Genomic DNA, 22,699 nt, shown 5'->3' with positions numbered 1-22,699 from the left:
CACCTTTAAATTGATGGTAATTTGCGATCCCTAATTGCGAAATCGCAATTTAAAATTGCATCATGCATTGCATTTAGGGAATCGCAATTTGTGATTCCTTAAATGCATTCGCAATTTAAGCAATCGCAAAATTTGCGATTATTTAAATTGCACAGAGTCGAGTAGAGTGGGATGGTGGAGCATGGGGTGGTGGGTAGTTGTCCTACGGTACTTCTGATCCAGATGCAACTGCCTGCTGTACCCGAGTCCTGGCCCCTCAAAGACCTTCATCCCTCTGGCGAAGATGACCTCTGACCTTCCAAGGGGCCGTGGTCAACCAAAACTCCTGGCGAAGTCCTCCTTCCAGCGACCACGACGGTAACTAAGTTGGCGGTCCTCTGCTACTAAGAATCCACACCAGCAACCACGACCGCTGGGTTGGCGGTGTGTTTTAGTACACTGTACAGAGAGGTGGGCTCCTTCATACATTGTTTAATTTAGTCTCAGAATGCCCATCGAATTCCACCCTTAGGACCGGAGTAGGCAACTTTTCAGTGAATCTTCTAGATTTGGCACTGGAATTGATGCCTTCCTTCTTTATAATAGGCATAGCGTGAAAGACAATTATCTGCTTTTACCTTAAGGTCATCAGCCCTCCTGACTGGTCTGGCATGACCTCACTCAAGTCGTCCCACGGCCCACCAACATGCAGTTAAACTTGCACGTCTTTGAGGAAGGAGTGAAAACTACGGCTTTTCTTTAAGAGGCACAGGAAAGATCTAGTGTCATTTTTAGGTCTCGCGTGCGAATGCAGCGCAGCTGCTTCGCTAGCGAGACTCTATAGTCTTCGCTTTCCTTAGCGAAGGGAGACAGGAGTTGGCGCGCGCGGACAAGAGATGTGCACGTGTATGGAGTGCACATCTCCTGTCCACGCGTGCCACCTCCTGTCTCCCTTCAGCAGAGAAACCGGCGGCACAGCACGTGCATCGCGCACTTTCATTTTCCATCCCTCCCCTTCAAGAACCCGGAAATTCCACTGCGACGGCTTGTTTTATGGTTGTTGCGAAAAAACGGGAGCCTGAGGCTGGGGGCGCAAATGTAGATCAGCCAGCCACGTTACGCCAAGCACTTTACTTTGTTAATCTTTTCCTTGTTTAATTTATGAGGTAGCGCATAACACGGCCGCCTCCCATTCGCTGAACGTTCGTGGGGGGTGGTTTGCAGTGCTTGGGTGCGGGTCGGACGCATATAAAAATGTTTTTTTAGGGCTGGGGGCAGTATGTTTCAGCAAGATCATTTTAATTGTATTGTCCCGCTTCTCTGTACATAATTTCACGAAGCAGCAGGGTTCATCCCTGTCTGCAAACGACAAAAGCAGCGATTGCTGGTGGCATGTGGCTCATTTTCATTTATATACAACGGTGGCACATTAGTGGAAATGCTCTTGTGTTGAAGATTTAACTCTTGGAAACCTAGCAAATATCTCTGGTAAATGCACTCCGACCACCACCAAACGTATTTTTAAATATAGGAGAAGACAGAGAGATAGCGATGAACCTATCGTACTTGATAATGAGCTGCATTGCTGAAGGATTGAATAGCCCAAGACTTATACAGTGATTGATCTTGTACATGCGATGTAAATCACCTCAAGATAAATTAAACAAATCCTCACTACTACATAAATCACAATAAAAATTGTTTAGAAAAACCTTAAAAATACAAAAAAAAGAGGAGAAATACATTTGGCATGCCTTAGGTGAAAGGGAAATATGTTGAAGAGGGCTGCTGGTCAGAGCTTTTCACGAAGTACCAGTACGGTAAGAGAAATCGTAGCTGCTCAGAATCACAGGCTTGGGTGATTATTATGCAGAATTAGGGGGAGAAAAAACGAAGTTATCACAATTGATAACACGTCCCAAGAAAATGTGCCATATCTATGACAAGAAGAATAAGCATTGGCAAAGCCAATCAGTTTGACGCTCATGCTCTCACACTGACTAAACAAAAACAATGCCTGCTGAAGTGCAAAGGAAGCTCCAAATGACTGTTTTATTTACGTAATGCCTAAATAACAAATAATTAAATATGCTTTGATGGTGAACTTTTGAGATGTAAAAAAGTCCTGCCTGCGTTCCAATGGAAGTAGATGGATACACTCAAATAGTCAACAGAAATATGATGTGACTAAAATACTCCTGTGGGGTGATCGAAGTTATGAGTGACAATTTCTCAAACCAATTGCTGAAAATTGCTGAACCACAGAAGCCAATTGCTTAAGGAAGCATAACAAAAGGCCCTTATAATAGGTACTGAATATAATACAGCGGTAATTAGCATGTGCAGCTTGTTCTTATTAAGTGTTTAGGCAATGTTACATGCAACAAAGATTTTGTTGTATGTGAACATGATTCATTGTTGGCGTACTGAGTGCATTGTGGCATATGATTTAAGTCTAAGGCCTAGAATAAAGGCGTGTTGATTAATAACTTAGCTGTACACCGCTGTATGCCGACTTACAAATTATACGTGTCATATATTTTTCTGTTGCTCACATTAAGAGCTGCGGGGAAAGGATTTTTCCATTTTTTGCACAATTTTACATTTCTCGTTATCTGTGCTATGTTTCGCCAGGATGAACAACATTGCGTGGTTTTGGGTCAGAAGAACTGGAAAGATAACATACAGGCAGTTTCCATGCCCTTTTTAAAATCGAAAAGGAGGCACTCTTAACTCTTTGCTGTGTGGTGTAACAAGTGCAAGAATCAGGGGCGAGCTAACCCCTTCTCGCTCTCAGACCGCTACAAGTGAAAAAGGTATAAAAGAAAGTTGCGATGAGGCAGGGAATGGGGGGGGGGGGGGTGTTGAGGAACCAGCTAGAAGGATGCTGAAAGAGGATCCACGGAATCAGACTCAGTGGCATAAAAGTATGTTGGCGACTTTACATGACAAATATTTTGCAATAACTAAGCAGTAAATCAGATAATAATCCATGGGAAGGGTTTTAGATGAACTGATTAGGGATGTGTGATAGAAAATGATTTGGATGTATTTAGCATTCACCCTTTTATCTATTTTGTTCGCTAAGTTATTAACATTTATGGAGATCATATTTTCTGATATTGTTTGTAAAAGAATAGCCCACGTTAAATATCAGTTAGTTGCAAAAACCAATGTTTGGGGGGGCACTATTTTTGTGATTCGTGGCCGTGCTTTGCAATATCACCAGACACAGATGAGGTTCTCTTACAGGCTTGTCTAACTCCTTACACCCATACTCAATGTGTATAACTCAGATGATAGGATGAAAGACTCTAGCTAGTTTTCTTATTCTCTGAAAAGGTTGCAGTGTCCCTTTGAGGCTTAGGAGATCTCGCGAGAGTAACGCCAATAATTTCGGGGAAGGCAACACCATTGGTGGTCCAACAACCATTACTCATCACACCTAAAGAGATTTCTTTGAAGGGAAATTTGGGGTATCTGCAAAACTCCCACATAAGTACTACTCACCAGAAAGGTATATTTACTGTGGACACTGCTTTGCTTTCCCAGGTAAACTGAGAGAAGTGGTTAAAAGGAATGTGCAATTATTTTTGTGCCTAGGGCGGAGGGCGGTGTGTTTAGCAAAATGCAACATGTAGTTGCAAGAGATTATCATTATGGATGCGTGAGCAATAACTCACTTAGGATGTATTTGTGGACGACAGAATATATTCTGCAGTCCGACAATAAACCATGGTTGCAGACAAAGCATTGTAGTGTTTGACTAACACAGCAGTGAAATTACAGGGTTACTAGTACACAATCAAACTTGCGCCTTGGGAGAAAATTTTGAGAGCCGAATATTTGCCTCATGACAAAGAGCTAAGTGTCTGGGTAAACGAGGAGCATATGTTGACTTCCTCTGTGCAGAATGTGTTGACTCTGTGTGGCTCTATGGCTTAAGAGAAGCCAAGAAGAAAGGCGAGTGAGAAGGATCAGATACAGCTGACGGTGAGCAAATACTGAATGGAAGATGGCCCTGTAAAAGCTGGGTGTCGGCGGAAGTAATGCTGTATTGCCAACTTGCTGGTCACTTAAGCTTGTGCAATGGTTCGACAGTGTTGTTGGTTAAGGTGGTTCTGCCTGAGTCATGAGATATGGGATTATAAAAGTTGTGGTCATTCAAAAAGCACTGACTAAAAGGACATGAGTAAGCAAGAATGTGGCCATGAATAGACAAGATGAAGTAAGAAGACAGAGTAAAAATAAACCACAAAGGTGTTGAAATCATGTGTATCGGTAGAAACTCATGCAAAACCACACAACAGACATTTTGTATATCATAGTTGTTGCTTCAGATATGCACTTCCTGCAACTTATCAAGTCAGAAAATGTAATAGTGGAGTATTCTAGCAGTAGTAATGGTTACTATTAGGTGTATTGTAATAAGTGGTATACAATTTGTTTTGCTCTTGTTCGCAGTACTCAGAAAGTAATGGTTTGGTGATGAGATTCCCCAGTGTCATAAAAAACGTACTCAGCAGGCCTTATGTTGTAGGGAACTAGGGGATATGGCAGTGCCCACCTCCAAAATGCAATTTTGACCTCTTAACTTTGAATATACTTACAGGAGAAACCTTTTACCACATGTCCAACATGGTTGCAATAAGATAAATGTAAGAGTGTTAACGGTTCTCAAGCTCTTAGCAGTTGTCTTTGGGAAAGGTTACAAGGATGAAGACCAGAAATGAGTATTGTTGTGGGAAATAAGGTTAGGGCAAAGTTATTATTAAAGAAAGTAGGGGGACCGATGATTGGCCTCATCAAAAGGTCCTGGGTAATCCTGAATCTCTCGGCAATTGGAGTTACTGCTAAAGTTGGATTACAAGACCTATAGTAAGAAGATCAGGAGTATTTCAAACATAGAAGCCATCTGCTAGAATATTATGTGTGAAAAAAGCAATATGCAGGAGAATCTAGACTGGAAACCATGGGCAATATTCATAATTTCTTCAGGAGCCAGTCAGTGTTCCACGCAAAATATCGAGACACTTCCTTCTTTCATTCCCCTTAGAGATCGGTAACTCCTGGCAATGGACTTACTAGTCATTACTCAGGGGCTCTCATAATGAGGTCACAGAAATGAAACTGGGAGACTATTTACATAAAAATGATTTTGCCCCAATGAACACCTATTTATTTCGCTGAAAGAAGTGAACTGACTTACTCTTCTGATATATTGATTCTAATTAATATTAGATTATGCTAATACATGACGAACAAATGAATTCACTAAAAGAAGTCTCAGGAAAAAATGTAATGATAACCAAACCTAAAATGCACCAAGTCCTCACCGTAAGATACAAAAAGTGGTAGTAGTATATAACGGATCGCACCGCAGAAGAAATATGTATAATCAAACTGGGCAATGACGAATATATACAATTTCCCTAGTCACTCTCAGCAATGCAACAATTGGTTGTGGTGCCTCTAAGGGTAGACATTGTACCCTACTACCTTGGATAACAAGATAAAGAGGTACTGACAACAGTCACTGTGTGATATGTTATAGCATGATAATACCCCGGGACTCTATACGTAATATCTCATCTCTTGTATGACTTATATATTAACTTCACAAAGTTTTGTCACCAATATAACACAGGCAAACAACAGAGATAAGATTATACAAAAGATGTTCCTTTTACTTAGAATAAATATTTTGAAACATCACAATTTCATACAAGACTATAAGATCCCCTATTACAAAAAACACATAGATTGAGACATTTTTGAAAGGAGGATTCAAAGTTATACAGTCTTGACCAAGTTGCGCGAGAAGAGCCGAGACGTGTTTCGTCACATCCAGTGACTTCCTCAAGGCTTTCTAAAACATCTTCTTATTCATTTTCCGTGACAGTGACCGATCCTGTTTCTTCATGTATAGCAGGGTATGAAGATGTGATACTTGACAGTATTTTTCTTATTTATCCTAAAATAGACTTCGGCCTGTGCTACAGCCTGTGGTTCCAGAGATCAACCTATCAAGTAATCCCAAAAGCTTGTGTCGTGGATCATAGAAGTATCTGTCTGTCGGGTGCCACATCTAAGACGTATTTTTCAGAGCATAATGTTTCGGTCCAAGCCCAAAGACACTTTCCAAAATGTACTCGTCCCTGTAAGAATGTCGTGGTATCTGTATCTGGTATTAGAAAATATGTGTGGCCTTAAAAATACATTAGCAGAACCGTAGCCATATCCAGTGTTCCATTTTTGGCTCAGGCTATAATAGGCCCCGCATATTAAATTTGGCACCTGACGGCATGAGCGTCCAACTTCTAAGTTGGACGCTCACGCCGTCCTCATCATAACAACATTGAAAATTATACAAGTGAGTAATCAGTCACTTTTTATTCTAAAATTAACAATGGTTTTAAAAAAATATATAATAACATCGCTTGCCAAATCCTACTTCATATATGTCCTCACATTTCACCCAGTACTGCCCTGGTCAAACCAGTTTATTATTGCCAGGCTTATACAGTCACAGAAGTGCATTCCTACTACAACCACTTACACTTGTGAATTTTTTGTATAATAACCACCTACAGCCTGGTCTAGCCATAATATTTGCCCCCGAGCACAAACCCTGATATTTTAAATAGACATCAATTATCTTGTTTTGGCTACATTGTTATACTAACAATGGTCTTTGTAAGGAGACTCCAGAATATAAATGACTCATTATGAAACAAATGAAAAAAGGACTAGTTCATTAGTGGTCTAAGTTTCAGATGGAAATTTTCGTGATAGCAAACCTAACAAGCATTTACAATGCAACGGTCTCGCCTTTGCAAAAGTTAGAGCTATTGGCATTGTAAATGACAACATTTTTATTTATGTGTTGGTTTTGAAAACAGATAAATAAATGGCATTGTCATTTACAATACCAATAGCTTAATCTCTCGCAAATGCCAGACCTATTGCATTTGCAACCACACACACACACACACACACACACAAGCAGCCACACACACACACACACACACACACATAGATGTGGTGGATGTGGATCTGGTGGATGTGGTGGTGTTGGATGTGGTGGTGGTGGATGATGTGGTGGGTGTGGTGGATGTGGTGGTGGTGGATGTGGTGGTGGTGGATGTGGTGGTGGTGGATGTGGTGGATGTGGTGGAGGTGGATGTGGTGGAGGTGGATGTGGTGGTGGTGGATGTGGTGGTGGATGTGGTGGTGGATGATGTGGTGGATGATGTGGTGGATGTGGTGGTGGTGGATGTGGTGGTGGTGGTGGTGGATGTGGTGGTGGTGGTGGATGTGGTGGATGTGGTGGTGGTGGATGTGGTGGTGGTGGTGGTGGATGTGGATGTGGTGGTGGTGGATGTGGTCGTGGTGGATGTGGTCATGGATGTTGTGGTGAATGTGGTGGCGGTGGATGTTGTGGTGAATGTGGTGGTGGTGGATGTGGAGGTGGTGGTGGAGGTGTTGGACGTGGTGGTGGTGGACGTGGTGGTGGTGGACATGGTGGACGTGGTGGTGGTGGACGTGGTGGTGGTGGACATGGTGGTGGTGGACATGGTGGTGGTGGTGGAGGACGTGGTGGTGGTGGACGTGGTGGTGGTGGACGTGGTGGTGGTGGATGTGGTGGCTGTGGTGGATGTGCCACACTGCTGGCCCTGGACACTCACATACTACTCACCCTGCATACTCACACACTGCTCACCCTGCACACTCACACACTGCTCATTCTGCACACTCACACACTGCCTGCCCAGCTGCCCAAACTAGGGCCCCCTGCAGTTTTTTTTCCATCTTGGACGCATGAGTCACAATCCGTTCAGCCTTCAGACTGTGCCAGGTGTGAAGTCTGGCGCCGACCCTCCCCCTTTTCCCGATAAAATCCTCAATGATTATTTTTCCTTAGACCCTTCGAATTTGTATATTGGTGCTCAAGAGAGGACAGTAGGAACCGTTAAGTTACTTCTAGTGGGTTAGGTTCGTATTACATTCGAAGTGTTCATGTATGTATTGACTGGGTACATTTTGAATAGCAGAGTGGCAGACCTCTAGCCACAGTGTAAACGAAAACAAAGTGGCGGTTTTGTAGTGTGTTCCACGCCAGCCTCTAAACTATTCCCAACAGTTTATCCGATAACAGGGCAAACAAGCGAACAACCAGTCAATCTGTTTGCAATGCATCTAATGCTGTCCATTTAAAACAAGTTATTAAAAACAAAAAGTTTATCACGAGTAATTCTGTTCTTTATCTCTTTGGAAATAACAATATAACAATATCTGCAGTACAGGCGAAACCTAAAAACAGAGGAGCAGTAAAATGTGCACCCCTCGACTCCCACTTCACACCGCTTTTAACAATTGGTGCTACTTCATCAACACTTCATCAACACCTAACTCCCAACAAGAAGACGCTGGTACGACTACGGCACTCATTTCATTCACCCAGGAAGGGAGGCAGCTGGGGGCACAGGACAGGCTGTGCCTTTAAATCCAAAGCAGCGGAGGGGTAGCCCAGTGTGTGCAGTTCCTGCTGAAAAGCTTTGCTGTGTAATGTGCAGATCTTGGGATCAAACAGCTGACCGGTAACAACTGAAGAACCGGTGGCCACAACAATTACGCTGGAAAGATAAGCGCCATTTCTGCACGTGATGCGAGCTATGCCACTGCCTGCGATAATTTTTGCAGTAAACGTGGTCTTTCTATGTATTCTTTTATGGCATTTATTTTGTATAGTCCTCACAGACTTCAGAGCCTCTAGCTCTTAAGGTAATGGCTTCTGGTATTATAATACTGGTCTGTTCCATTGGCTGCAGGTGATGTAATTCGCAGTGTCACACTTGATGTAACCCCACAAAATAATAAAACAAGCTATTTAAAAATAGAAATCTGCCTTTGCTACTCAGTGGTGCCCCACGAGGCCCTCGGGACTGAAAGGCAATTCTGCCTGTCACATGTTTTCTGTTGCACATTTGGAGGGTCACCTATCTCTAGAGTCCCCAGAGCCCCCACCACCTCCACAAAATGTTAATAATAAAAGTACAGCCATCTGAGAGCTGCGTATCCCTTTCAAAGCGAGGCCAGCGCGGGCTATTACCCTCAATTACCAGTTGCTGTCCACTCTTCCTAGCTGCAGGGTTAAACTCTGAGCACTTCCCTTTGAAGTCGTGATGCTTTTATCTGTGGCCGGACTCAGGAATTTAAGAAGAACCGTCATAAACGGGGCGGATGCCAAATAAAAGGTGTGTTCCCTTTAAAAGGGTCCCTCGGCGGGTGGAGGGGCGCCGCTTCCTGTCACAGCGCTCCTAAAAGGCCGCCAGCCATTTTCAAATAATCACTAAAAAAATAAAGCAAATGTGATAGTTTAGGGAAGAAAGGAGAGGGTGGGAGCGCAGCAACAAAGCCGGGAGTTAGGGGGGGTGGGGCATAATGAAGCACAAGCATTAAAATGCAGTAGTTCTCGCCTTTCATTAAGTTAAAGCCATTTGCTTTGCTATACAATACCAGTAGCAAAGCAAATGGCTTTAACTTAATGAAAGACGAGAACTACTGCATTTTCAATGCTTGTTTCTGTCTGCATCAACTTTTATAAAGCCAGGTCGTCCTTGCTCCAGCCTAGAATCACGCCTCATAGTTCATCAGCAGTGCCCCATGGCCAAACATCTAACCTCTTAACAGGCTTATTCGGCTTTGCAGACCTGGGTGAATGAATGAATAAAATGAAAAAAGTGTCACTGTGCTCAAGCACCCACATTTTCCCAAACACAAAGCCCTGAGACCACATCCCCTCCCCAAGGAGGAACCAGATCTACCTTTCACTCCACAAGTCTCACGATTTGAGGAAAGGGGTCCTCTCCATTCCCGAATAACGGCAAACCCTTTGGCACAGGTCATTGGCAAAAACTATTCCTGAAATTTCTGAACACGTTATCCTCCATGATGTAAAGCTGTACAAGAACATTATTATCAACTGGAGCAATAATAACGCCCCAACACTCCTACCATCAATGAGGAAATTACTAACCACAGCCAAGAACATTTGCCTTGCTTCCGGTTACTTATAACTTCACAGAAGTATACTCCGATCCCTGCATGCTCCCCGCCCCTTCAGCACCCTTGGTTAATCTTATCTTTGTGGCACTTTGATGACAGTGAGGCGCACATTGAGAAAAGCACACACTTTTTATTTCACTTGACCCACTACAGTAATTGTGGATAATGCGCGTTTATATCCCATTGCTCCAATTCCCAACTTGCTGAGAGCAGGTTGGCACAAAATACACTGAAAATTACACAAAACGATAACAGCGATTTTCTGAAGATGCATCGATTTACCTTTCTTGCTCTAATTCACTGTGATCATGAGGATATGGAGACATGTGACTAGGAAATTCATCGTTCCAGCAGGCGCCATAGTTAAAACATTAAACTATTTCACCGGTTATATGTATTGTAAGCCTATTAACCCAAAGAAGGCCTTCAAGTGAGCCAAGACAGAAGCAGGACACGCTAACTCACACCATAGCGAGGATTCATTGGTGGTGCGCTGCGTTACCGTCAACAGTACGGTTCTCCATTCTCCAGAGCTGTGCACGACCCTCACCTGTGTCTGCTCCTCGCAACTTATTTAAAACTAAACTGAAGAGACGGGGTACCAATACAGATAGTGTAAAAAGGAAATGCCACCACTTCGTAATCAGACACTCAGCCTTAGGCTCACAAATACACTAAATCCGGACCCGTAAATCAATTGTCATTTCCCAGGAGAAATGTTTACTTTTTACAATTCTCCTCATATTTGTCAACTTTACAATGCCACCTGCTCACGCTGGACATTAGATTGCACCCTTCCTGCTCAGGAGTCGGAAGAGAGTCCACACCTACTGCCCATTCAATCCATGGCCTCTTGTGGAAAGAAAACTAGGCATTTACCATAAGTCTAGCATGAGGAACATCATGAATACTTCTGTCTGCCTGTGTCTGCGCCGGGAAATGGATCCATAAACAACAAGTCAGGTCCCGGGCCGGCAGCCAATCACAGCGCGGCCCGGGACACACGGCAAAAAGGGGCGGGGCTTAAAAAAGACACGGAAACGCCCCCGAATCGCGTTTTCAGGGGAAAGCGTGATTGACAGCCAATCTCTTCCAATGGCTAGCCTCCATTTATGGAGCTAGCCAATGGAACAGAGGGAGGGACTAAGCAGTACACTGTAGGGACAATAGATTTCTCCTGGGCGGAGCTAGAAGCTCCAGCCCCAGGCGAAACCTAAAAATGAATTAAACATCCATGGGAAATACACAAAAATAACGAAACGGCAGTGGATAGCTAGAAAAAAGAACATTAATTACATCTGAATATTTTCGTACTTGAAGACAAGATGTTATATTCCAGAGTGTTCTTCATACATTGATGGAATATGAAAATATGCAGGACGTGAGTAGCTAGCAAGACATTTTAAAGAATCTTTCCAGTAAAAAAACATTTCAGTACTAGTTTTTAAGAGTTAAAGGTGACTCTTCAAGGAATGGTATACTTTTAGAATGGGAACTGAGTTGTATTCTAGGCTTGGTTATCATTACATGTTTTTTCCCGAGGCACTTGTGAGAGGTCACCTGGTGGTCATGGTACAGTTGAGGGAAATACATTACAATGGACATAGTAGTGGACTGAGTCAGTTCCCTCCTTTTAGTGAAGTAATTATATAATAACAATGGAAACAATTACATATGTTTATATGGAATAAAGTTATGAAGCAATCTTTTTAAGAGTGTGTTAAATTATTTACCGCCCATTAAGGGTAAATATGGTGTGGTGCTACAGTGTGTCGGTGCACTTTAGAAAGTGAAATGGGCAATTATAGTGTAAACAAGAACAAGAAAACAAGTACTGTCGAACACCGTCAAGAGTTATGATAAGCTTAAAATGTACCACTGCATTTGATACACGGATAGCCTTATAATGTGGAAAGAAATAACTGGTTCCTAGTGGTATATCGCTGATTTGCTGTAACATGTATATGACGGATTTGGATTGTGAAACGGTGCAATGTCATGAATAAAGACAAGTTAAAAAAAAATGAAAATAAGTACTCGCTGGAAAAAGTCAGAGAGTGATGGTGGATTGGTTAAGGATTGCGGCCTTAATTTTGGTGCTGTTAGAAATTTGTGGAAATTCTGCAGATGCGAAACACGTGGGGGGATAAAAGACTAGACTGGTTAGTGATGCATGAGCTGCTTGTACGTCTAGTAGTTATGCGTTTTGGGATAAGAGAAAGCATGTTCCTCTAGGAGTTGCTTCTACATGATTAAAAACTTGGCATGTCTGCTCCAGTTGACCAAAGGGAGTTGGAATAATGAGTGTAATAGTGGGTGCTTGACACAGTGTGTTTGATACAATCAATATTAGTTTCCTTTACCCAGAACTATAGCACGAATTTTGTACACTGAACACTTAAGATGATGTATATCTGTGGAAACAAGAGAGCTAGGCATTCCTGAGTTTATACTTCTGCTCGAGAGAGAGGGAGCCAGCATGTTTCTGGAGGACCACTTTATGCTGACAAGCAGAGCCACAAAGGCTGGAAAGTGGGCGAGTTGACACAATGAAGAGCACTGGGGAAATAAACGTCCCCTTCTAGCTACCTGGAATTGAAGAAATTTGGATAGAAAGCCACCGTGAAAGAGAGAAGGAATGTGTTGTGTGTGGCAAAAAATGTGAAGTATGCCTTTATTTACTATAAATCAACTTATCCCACGCATTGTTGGGTATCCACACCCTAAGGAGACACTGGCGGTATAAGGAATGAAAACAAAGAACGCAAAAAGTTGTAAGATCTTGGGTTTCATAACCATTCAGCTCTAGGGGACTACTACTGGATGGCCATCCACTCACACTGTTTACAAATAGTGCGGCTCAATGCAGCATGGACCATGGAAATGCCCGAGGACTATTTTACAGTTCATGCTTTTGTTAATTTCAAGATACAAACAATCGTCCACTTTGTGATTAACATAAAGGAATTTCATAGGTAATGATGACAATAACATTTAGTCAAATATGTATTATTTATTACTGTCATTGCCACAAACTGCTCATTTTAGTAAAATAATCAAAAAACAAACTTACAGCGATTTCTCGGCAGGCTGACATGGATATTCCAGTCCCTTCTATTTGCTTCAATGCATAGTCCTTTTCATCTTTTCTGAGTAAAACGATAAAAGCTATTTCAGGCAATATAAATACAAATCAACAGTAGCTCATGAATAGGCTACATCGCTATCTAAACTACGTTACTCGCATTCCCTGGGGTATTCTACTGCCTTTACAATAATGGACAGATAAGGACAGATCACAGAGCAAACATAATTCAGTCATCTTTGGTATAATTCTGTGAAGACATGAAAATAGCATGAAAGAGGCCATGGTAACCACAGTTCACATAGAAAATAGGTACATGAAATTATTCATTGAGCTAGGAGTAGCTTAAAATTAGCAATATTCTTTAAAAATATAATTTCTAAAGTTATCATCTGCATATCTTGATAATTAATTATAATATTATATATGCCAATATATTATATTTAGATGTCAATAAGGCCAATTCATTGGAATTTGGGAAAGAAAATATATTAATATACAACAACATCTAGTCAATGAAACCTATTTTTAAGTCTCAAAAGAAGAAAGCGAGAGAATATTCTGTCACTTCTCACTTTCAAGCAAACATAATACAATTAACCGTGTACTTTAAGTAAGTACTTTTAAGATCCAAACTAATTTGACTGTAGCCGCCAACACTCAAGCACCCCTCTAACAACTCGGATCTTCACAAGGTAATGTGTCAATTAGCAAGTGGGTGGAGGAACAGTAAGAATCCTTGATACATTTCTAACAAGGGCAGCGAGCGTTCTCACTCACAAGATTGAAATAACAGAGAGGCGGCTATCATTGGAGCCTCTGATCTCTCAGAAGCGCTCTACTTTAGGGCGTAAAAGCACAGAAAATGTCCCCTCCCGCCTTACAGTCCCATTTGTCCTCCAGGCAAATAGTCCTCCAGAATCTTCTACTGTGACACCTGCCACCCCTCCAATATTTACTAGGGGTCCTGTCCCCCATTCCCACTCCGATCACAAAAGCGGACCACCAGTTAAGAGACGAAGGAGTGGTGGGGCACAGACGCAAAAGCCGGTACGAGTCACTCGAGTAACAAAACCAAGGGGAACACAACTACGGAAACTGTCACAAGCACTCCTCAGTCCCCAATCCCGCTGCTGCGATTGTCCGATGATGATATGTGGAAAAAAATAGAAAACATGGTAACCTTTTTATTGTCCCTGCTATTACTAAAATTACCACAGATTGAAGAGAGGTTATCTTGCATTGAGGTCCAGGGCACAAATAATTTACGTCCTCTAGAGCTCTCGTCCCCCGGGACCGCCCAACAACTACAGACGAGGAGTCAATTACTGGAAACTAATTGACACCTTCCATATAATAATCCGGGACTGGTATCACACCCAAATGCCCGGACTGAAACTGGACCTTTTCAGCCCCATATGCCCCCTCCACAAGTTAATGTACACCATCAGAAGCCAACGGAAGACATAATGCCAACCCTACCCGTTATAAGTACTTTAAAGTGTCCGGTGGTCTCGTTGAGTGGGAATGATGGGAGAGACGATCCTCGGAGACCAGAAAAACTTAAGGTGGGGAAAAACCTTCTGTCGGACCAGTCCCTGCATCTACCACTAGTGGCTTACCCGCTTGTACTGGTTTTGGTTAATGTACTAATCCTTCGGGAAGACCAGCATGAAACAAATATCCAATAATGGACAAATGCCTGCACTGGCTGTTGCGACATCTAACCTATCTGGGGGAGTGGTGGGGGGAGGAATCCTCACCATAATCAAATTATTAGGGTGGGGTGGTTGGGTACTTCTAGCAAAGCAATTCCGGGTGACTGTGTGGTCAAACAATTTAATAACAAGTATGTAGTTAGACCTCTTTTAGGCCAGCTATATAAAATCCCCCCAAAGGGCACTCAGATTACTGCCCTCCCACTGGAGTATTTTTATAGTCACTCCTCACTCTTGGGAAAAGAACACATAGGTCAAGTGAGGGGAAGGCCAATAAGGAACCAAACAGATGGAACTATCAGTGATCCAGGGATGAGCTTGGAAAATAGATATGCCACCCTGGCAGACCTGGAAGCTTGTGATTGACTGTGCCAAGGCGGTACTAACCTTGATGAGGGATTAGATAGTTTGGTTAGAACAGCTCCAGACAGTCAAGGGAGCCCTAAAATTACTGACATTCAGAATGTGGCTCATAAACACCCAATCAGCTTAGCCTCTTGGAATGTGGCTGGTATTGCCCATAAATTAGGCAATGAACACTGGCAAAAACTCTAGCAATATCAGGATATCACATGCCTACAGGAAACATGGCCTACAGAATCTATTTTTGTAAATGGTTACCATTCATTCACGACAGAGGCAACAATATCCGTGTCAGGGAGAGCAAAGGGGGTCTTTTAACCCTAATCCCTCACACATTACTGTTAACAGTAAAGAAGGTTGAACGTCCGAATACCCATTTTCACCTGTCTTATTAGAGTCTGCTAGTGAAAGTGTCTGGCTCTTAATTAACTACTTAATAATGAATTTGGAGGAAATAAGGACTTAGAGGTTGATGAGCTGAACGGGGTGATAGATACATTTATCAGGATTGTTAATAGAGGAGCACTCAATATTATCTGGGTGGGTAATTTTAACATACATCTTTGTAAGTACAATGAAGATCGTGTTTGTGGTCTAGAAGACCCGTTGGGAAATCCAATTCATCACTTTGCACACAATGAATATGGAAACAGCCGAAACCGAATGCTATACACTAGAAACATGGTAATAGCCAATAACCCGAACTCACTATCAGACCAGGTAGGGAAAACTTTTAAACGAAATGATTATGAATATACTATCGACTTTATTTTAGTCACCATTTCTTTTAACTATAAAGTTACCAACGTAGATAACCTATTCACGAGTTTTAGTGACCACGCCCATTTAATTATACAGCTAAGTCTGGTCATTAAGGAAGCAACGCAGTACCCGGTAATACAAAATCCAAATTTGTCAAGAAAAATAGTTTTCAACTAAAATGGACACAAATTGACAAGTTGAAACTGGTTCCTGGGATTATAACAAATATATTGGATAACATCTACAACTGCCTAAAATTAGAGACTAGCCTAGCATTAATAGTATTACATTTTTCAGACCTACTAGGGAAAGCATTTAAGCGCTGGTCTGATTTCCCAAGCACAAAAACCAGAAAAGCACTTACCAAAGCCCTTAAAACTCGACCCAGAAACGCAGAGCAAATAAGATCACTACATCGCGCTTATAAGACAGCAAGAAGGAAAAGAGAAAGAGACATGAGGGAGGAGGCCTGGGATGAACTTGATCATGCAGCTAGGACGGGTAATAGCAGAGATTTCTTGAAGGTAATCAATGCCCCCTGCTTCAAAAACCCAAAGGACCTGACATTGGATATACATGTAGGCGAAGAAGCACGGGTGGCACATTTTAAACGTATCTTTGCCTTCAGTATCTCCCCGGTGTCACTCCCTACTAATATAGATCTAGAAATGCAGGGAAATTTGATATTTGATATTTGATATTTATTGGAATTTGTATAGCGCGGCTATCGCTCCGGAAGGAGCATCTTGGCGCTGAGCAAACAGAAGAACCAGCAATGGAAAGCGGGGATCAGATGGCTGCGAGGACCGATGAGTCAGACTGAGGGAAAATCCAGGTCTTCAGAAGTTTCCTAAAAAGGCTTTCTGTGGGGGCGTGCCTAAAGTTAGGAGGGAGACTATTCCATGCCTTGGCAGCCAAAAATGAAAAGGTCTTTCCACCTTTTGTTTTTAGTTTTATTCGAGGTACGGTAACTAAGTTGGCTCCTGACGACCTCAAGCAGCGCGATGGAATATAACGCAGGAAGCGCTTAGCCAGGTAAGAAGGGCCAGTGTTCCTGGTGGATTTGAAGACCGTGACAAGAAGCTTGAAAAGAATTCTTTTGTGGAGGGGCAGCCAGTGAAGAGTGTTCAGGGCTGCAGAGGCCGAGGACCTTCTTGGGAGTTTAAGAACGAGCCTGGCCGCTGCGTGTTGGACGCTTTGCAGTTTCTTGAGGGAGGATTTCTTTATTCCTGCCAGGTGGCCATTACAATAATCCAGCCGGGAAAGGATAAGAGCCACCGCGACTGATTTTCTGGCTGAGATGGGGAGGAAGTCAAAGAATTTCTTCAACTGTCTGATCAAACTAAAACAGCACCCTGCAGTAATGCGCACATGCTCGTCAAAGCTGAGGGACGAGTCAAATTGAACCCCAAGATTGCGGGCTGAGGAGACCGCACTCGGTGGAGCTTCAGAGTTTTGAGGCCACCAGTCTTTAGGGGAGAAGAGGATGTCTTTACCTAAGGGTATTATTTCAGTTTTGGCGCTATTGCATTTGAGGTGGTTCAGGTTGAGCCAAGAGAAGACTTGGGAGAGGCAATTTTGAAATCTCAGGGCAGCGTCAGGGTGTATTTTATCTATGGTGACGACAAGCTGAGTGTCGTCAGCATAAGAAGTCACGAGGATACCGTGGGATTCGATCAGTGTGAGGAGGGGGGTCATATATATATTAAAAAAGAGAGGACTAAGTATGGACCCCGGGGGAACACCTGATATAGTGGGTCTTTCGCCAGAGAGAAAGGGGCCTAAAGAAACAGTTTGTGATCTATTGGATAGGAATGATATTATCCAGGCTAAAGCAGTACCCGACACACCAATCTCACGCATTCTGTTGATGAGAATGGCATGTGAGATGGTGTCGAAAGCTGCGGTTAAGTCGAGCAGGATGAGCACAGCCTGTCTTCCCTCATCCTGCAAGAACTTAATGGTATCCGATAGCTCGATCAGTGCGGTTTCAGTGGAGTGGCCCGGGCGGAAGCCAGATTGCTGTGGGTGCAGGATGTGATTATTTTCCACAAAGATTTTTAGTTCCTCGTGAACTAGCTGCTCGGTGATTTTGCCTAGTGCTGGGAGTAGGGAGATTGGGCGCATGTTAGATAGATCAGTCGGGGATTTGTTTTGTTTTTTCATGAGGGGCTTGACTATGGCCTTCTTCCATTCAGCGGGGACAATGCCTGAGTTGAGGGATTCGTTAACAATGGCATTGATTGAAGGGTTGACGACCTCAATGAGATGGTGTAGAATAATCGGGGGACAGGAGTCCGTAGGGGCTCCTGATCTACAGGTCATGATAGCCTTTTGTGTTTGTGACAGGGAAACTGTTGTAAAGTTACTCAGAGAAGGTGTAGTAGTGTCGGTATCTTGTATGTGAATTGGTGGGGGGGGGAAATCCTTATGAATGTTATTAATTTTTTCAATGAAGAAATCAGCTATTTGGTCGCAGAGGGTTTGTGATGGAGGGATTTCAAGCGCCAGTGCCTTGGGGTGGGTGAAGGACTTAACTATATTAAAAATAGTATGTTGTTTCTGTTTGGCTTCCTCTATAGCTGTGGTGAAGAATTCCTTTTTGGCTTTTTTTTTATGTTGGAGAGGTATTGTTTCCTCTGCAGGATGTATAAGGATCTAGAAGTGAGATCGTAAGTTTTCCTCCACTCTCTTTCAAGGACCCTGCACTTAAGATGACATTCGGTGAGGGCCTGGGTATACCAGGGGGCATTGGGCTTTCTTTTGCATTGAACTGATTTTTGATTGGTGGAATTGGAGTTGGCAGAGACCACTCTGTCAATCCACAAATGAAATTTTTTTGAGTCTTGTGATGCCTCTCCGACGATAGTAGGGGGGGGGACAGGGAGCTGGGGGTTCAACTTAATGCGCTCAGCCACTTTCTTCCAGTTGGTAGGGAAGGGGGTGGGGGGGCATTTGGTGTGCGGTAGCGATAGGGGTTTTGCCTTGATGGAAAAAGGAATAAAACAGTGGTCTGTCCATATTTGTGGTATCGGGGGAGAAACATCTAGGGAAGCTAAATGTGTGCAGATGCCGTCCAGCGTGTGCCCGGCCCGGTGAGTGGGGGGGGGAGACCCGTTGAGAAAGGCCAAAAATGTCAAGTGAGTGTAGGAAATTAGAGGTGTGGGGGTCTGTGCAGGGTTCCAAGTGGAGATTAAAATCACCGAGGAAGGTGAAGGTAGGATAGTGGGTCATAAGTGATCCAAGAGTCTCGTCCAGGGAGTCCAAGAAAGGTGTCTTTCTCACTTACAGAAGAAAGAAGAGGGCTGGTGGCCTGTAGTGCTGTGAAGGCTCCGGGTGCTGATGGGGTAATGCTTGATTTTTGCCAGGAAAATCAAGATCTGTGGGCCCCATTATAAACCAATGTTTTTTAACAGTATAGCTATAGTTGGTCCTCCGCTTTTCTGCAAGTCTAGTGTTATTGTCCCGATATATAAAAAAGGAGACAGGGAAAGCCTCAAGAACTACAGGCCAATCTCCTTGCTGGACACAACTGCTAAACTCAAGGGTTGACTTTTTCTATTTAGGCTGGAGTGATGGGTAAAAGAGAAGAATATTTTAATGCAGGTTCAGGATGAGTTCCAGCGGGGAAAGGGCACTATAGATCAGTGCTTGAATCTATCATTAACCATAGATAAATACACCAGAGCAAAGGATGGAAAAATGTATACAGCCTTTATGGACCTGTCAGCAGTATTCGATTGTGTCAGCCACCCCAAACTTTGGCATATAATGGAGGTGATGGGGATTGAGCCACCCATAATTAACTACGTCCGCCAATTATATTCAAATGCCACTGCATGTGTTTGATACGACAAAAATGGGGAATGCACCTGTCCCTTTAAGATCGCCAGAGTAGTTAGGCAGGGTTGTGTCCTTGCCCAGTTTCTTTTCTCTATCTATACTATCAGGGTTGAGGCAGCCCTTTTGGGTTCATCTCTGGATGTCCTTAAGATTGACACTCACTCTCTGCCTATATAACGCGGTACTGATCACTAGAACGGGGCTAGCCCTCCAGCGACTCATAACATCATATGCATCCTTCATGGCTTCATTGGATTTGAAAGTTAATGAAATTAAATATTTTGTCAGCATAGCAGGCGCTGGTAAACGTGATGAAGCCCAGCACTTCCATATGGGATCCCGTAAAATAAATGTGGTAGATACCTTCCCCTACTTGGGAGTTCTGTTTGATAACAACCAAACTTGGTCAAACCTGGTGGCGGGTAGGGTCCTAGGAATGGAGCGGAGTTTGACAGCTATTAATTCCTTTTCCAAAAAACTAGGCGCTAGTCCCCTTGACCCAATAAAAAACATCTACGAGGCTAAGATGAAGTCAGCAGCTACGTATGAGGCAGGAGTCTGGGGTATGGCATCCAGTGACACTCTCCAAAAACTCGAGGATAGATTTTTTTAAGTCCCTAGTGCCCCTTCCGCCTTCATATTCCAATTATATCCTACATACAGAACTGGGCTTGGCCAATATCTCAGACACAATCAGATTAGCTCCGATCTTATTGTGGGTTTCCATTTGACGTAGGGATACGGTAAATATTACACAAAACATAATAAAAAACTGTCTAAACTTGGAACATTTTAAGAAGAGTAGATGGCTAAGTTACACTAGAGTCAGAGCTGACTGATATTGGGTTAGTAGAACTATGTAAGGACAAAAACTGCGAGCATGAAAATTTCAAAAAATAAACTGATTAATACCTTTATACTGAGGGCACATTATAATCATATGGAAAGTAACTATAGCAAACAAGCTGTCCTCTCATATCATCTGATCCCCCCTAGGATAGAGGGAGGGTATTCTTACCTGGCACGCACTACCATAGCACAGCATAGATATATACTATTGAGATTCAGTATGAATCTGATCCCACTGATGCTAGGCAACCCGGAGAGAAGGTTCAAACACTCAGATCTGTCCCTTTGCTCTTGTGATAACCACTCTCCCCAATCTGACTTGCACTTAGTCTTCTTTTGTGGGTTTTACAAGAAGCAAAGAGCTGACTTATTTTCCCGATTTTAAGGCGCCACAATTTTAGTCAATGTTGGGTTGCCTTATATATTTTCTAAAATCCTTGCCTGACCCTTTTGTTTCTTTCACGGCAGCCACATTTTTGTGGGCTTGCATAAGAAGGAGAAAGCAGCAGGGTTGATAGTAGGCATAATGTCTCCATTTAATATCTCAAATTAGCAATAGTATAACTTTTTTATAAATAATGTACCTAGGCGGCAATGTATAAAAACATGCCAGGTTTGCTTTTTTTTTTTTACTCTATGTTTTAAACTTCTTCTCTCTTTTAGTAATACCTATTTATGTATTTTATGGGTAATTTTAGTTGTTATATGGATTTAAGCCGTTATGATTTGGAGTATTTCCTGATTACTAATTTTACTTGTGCTTTTATGATCTGTATTTGATGGATCGAATAAAGGACTAGATTGATTGATTGACTGTACCCAAGAGTCAGAGGACCAGAATTGACAATCACTAATTTCTCGAGCACAGACAGTATTTTTATTTTTTATTTTTTTTATACAGGTTTTGGAAAATTTGCAAATTGGTATTTGACTAAGATGTTGACTAAGGATAGCAGAAAAGATCAGGGCACTGGCATGGTCTAGTTACACTGCTAATTTTGTAATAAGGGAATATGAATGTCTAATCATAGAGACACACAATTGTGTCTTTTTTGTAATATATAAAAGGAAGTAGCCTGTGTATGAACTTATACTTGTAGATAAAATTTGAAAAACTGGACAGCAGGAAAGGGTGACATTTTTCTAATCTGTGACATGATTACTCTTTCTGGTGGTTGGTGATTCCAAAGTTTTGTCTACACTAAGACTCATGTTTAGAGCGCCAAATGTCACCTAACCTTTTAAAGTCGTACAAGTTATAATAGAAAGAAAATGTTTCTTTGTGATTCTGTTTACAAACCCAAGGCATTCTGACAATTGAACCATTAGCCCGTTTTGCTGGGGTCCAGGAGACCATAAACGGAGAAGTCTAAATTGTACCAAAATCTTTTGCTTGCTCTCTTTCTTAGGCATATCTTATTTTAAAATATATTGCCATAATGAGAAGAACTATTAAGGCACGTAGCCTTCCACTCATTACATTTAGTTAGTCTAGGAAAACTGGATGCAAACAATCACATACAAATCCTTACAGTAACCCACATTACATCACTTTAAAACATGAAAAAATGCATCAATTCCATAAGTTATGAACACTTTATATCGTTTAACTGCTATTATCTCTCAAAATTCCAATCAAAAAGAACAGCTGTGGAGATATAAAAATATATTTCAGCTGGTTTATGAGACATATATTTGTGTAGACACCATGAGGTGTGATGCACAATTAGCCATAATAATAATTGTAAAATATCCTGGCAACCAATAAATATTCATCTTTGAAATTGTGATGCCAGTTCTTCTGTGGCAAGCTTAGATGGTTAAACTCAGTCAATAAGTCCATAGTGTGTCCTAAGCTAAAGAACAGCTAGATAACTCAGTAAGCTGGGCTGAAGAGAAACCTTACGCACTTGAAGTTTGGCGAAGTAAGGACATTTGACGATTCGCAAAAACTGTAGAAGTTTTCTGACTTCGTCTGAGGCAAATTTGACCTCGCCAGACCCATTCCCTTCAACCAAATACTCTGACAGGA

The 22,699-nt window shown here is 42.3% G+C and overlaps 1 protein-coding gene across 2 annotated transcripts in view; it reads right to left on the bottom strand.

Moving 5' to 3' along the window:
• The window catches only part of CDK19 (cyclin dependent kinase 19), a 1,344,771-nt gene that overhangs the window by 1,054,079 nt on the left and 267,993 nt on the right, over nt 1–22,699 (bottom strand). The window contains exon 2 of one of the 2 annotated variants that reach the window (XM_086927380.1): nt 13,121–13,196. In XM_086927380.1, coding sequence (XP_086783506.1) covers nt 13,121–13,196 — 76 coding nt within the window. The remainder of the gene's footprint in view (nt 1–13,120; nt 13,197–22,699) is intronic. The other variant, XM_086927381.1, reaches the window with a different exon arrangement.

The sequence above is a fragment of the Lissotriton vulgaris genome, chromosome 6 (genome assembly GCF_964263255.1).
Source record: "Lissotriton vulgaris chromosome 6, aLisVul1.2, whole genome shotgun sequence".
Taxonomy (NCBI): Eukaryota; Metazoa; Chordata; class Amphibia; order Caudata; family Salamandridae; genus Lissotriton; species Lissotriton vulgaris.
The sequence above is the reverse complement of the archived record's forward strand: the minus strand, read 5'-3'. Positions and strand labels throughout refer to the sequence as shown.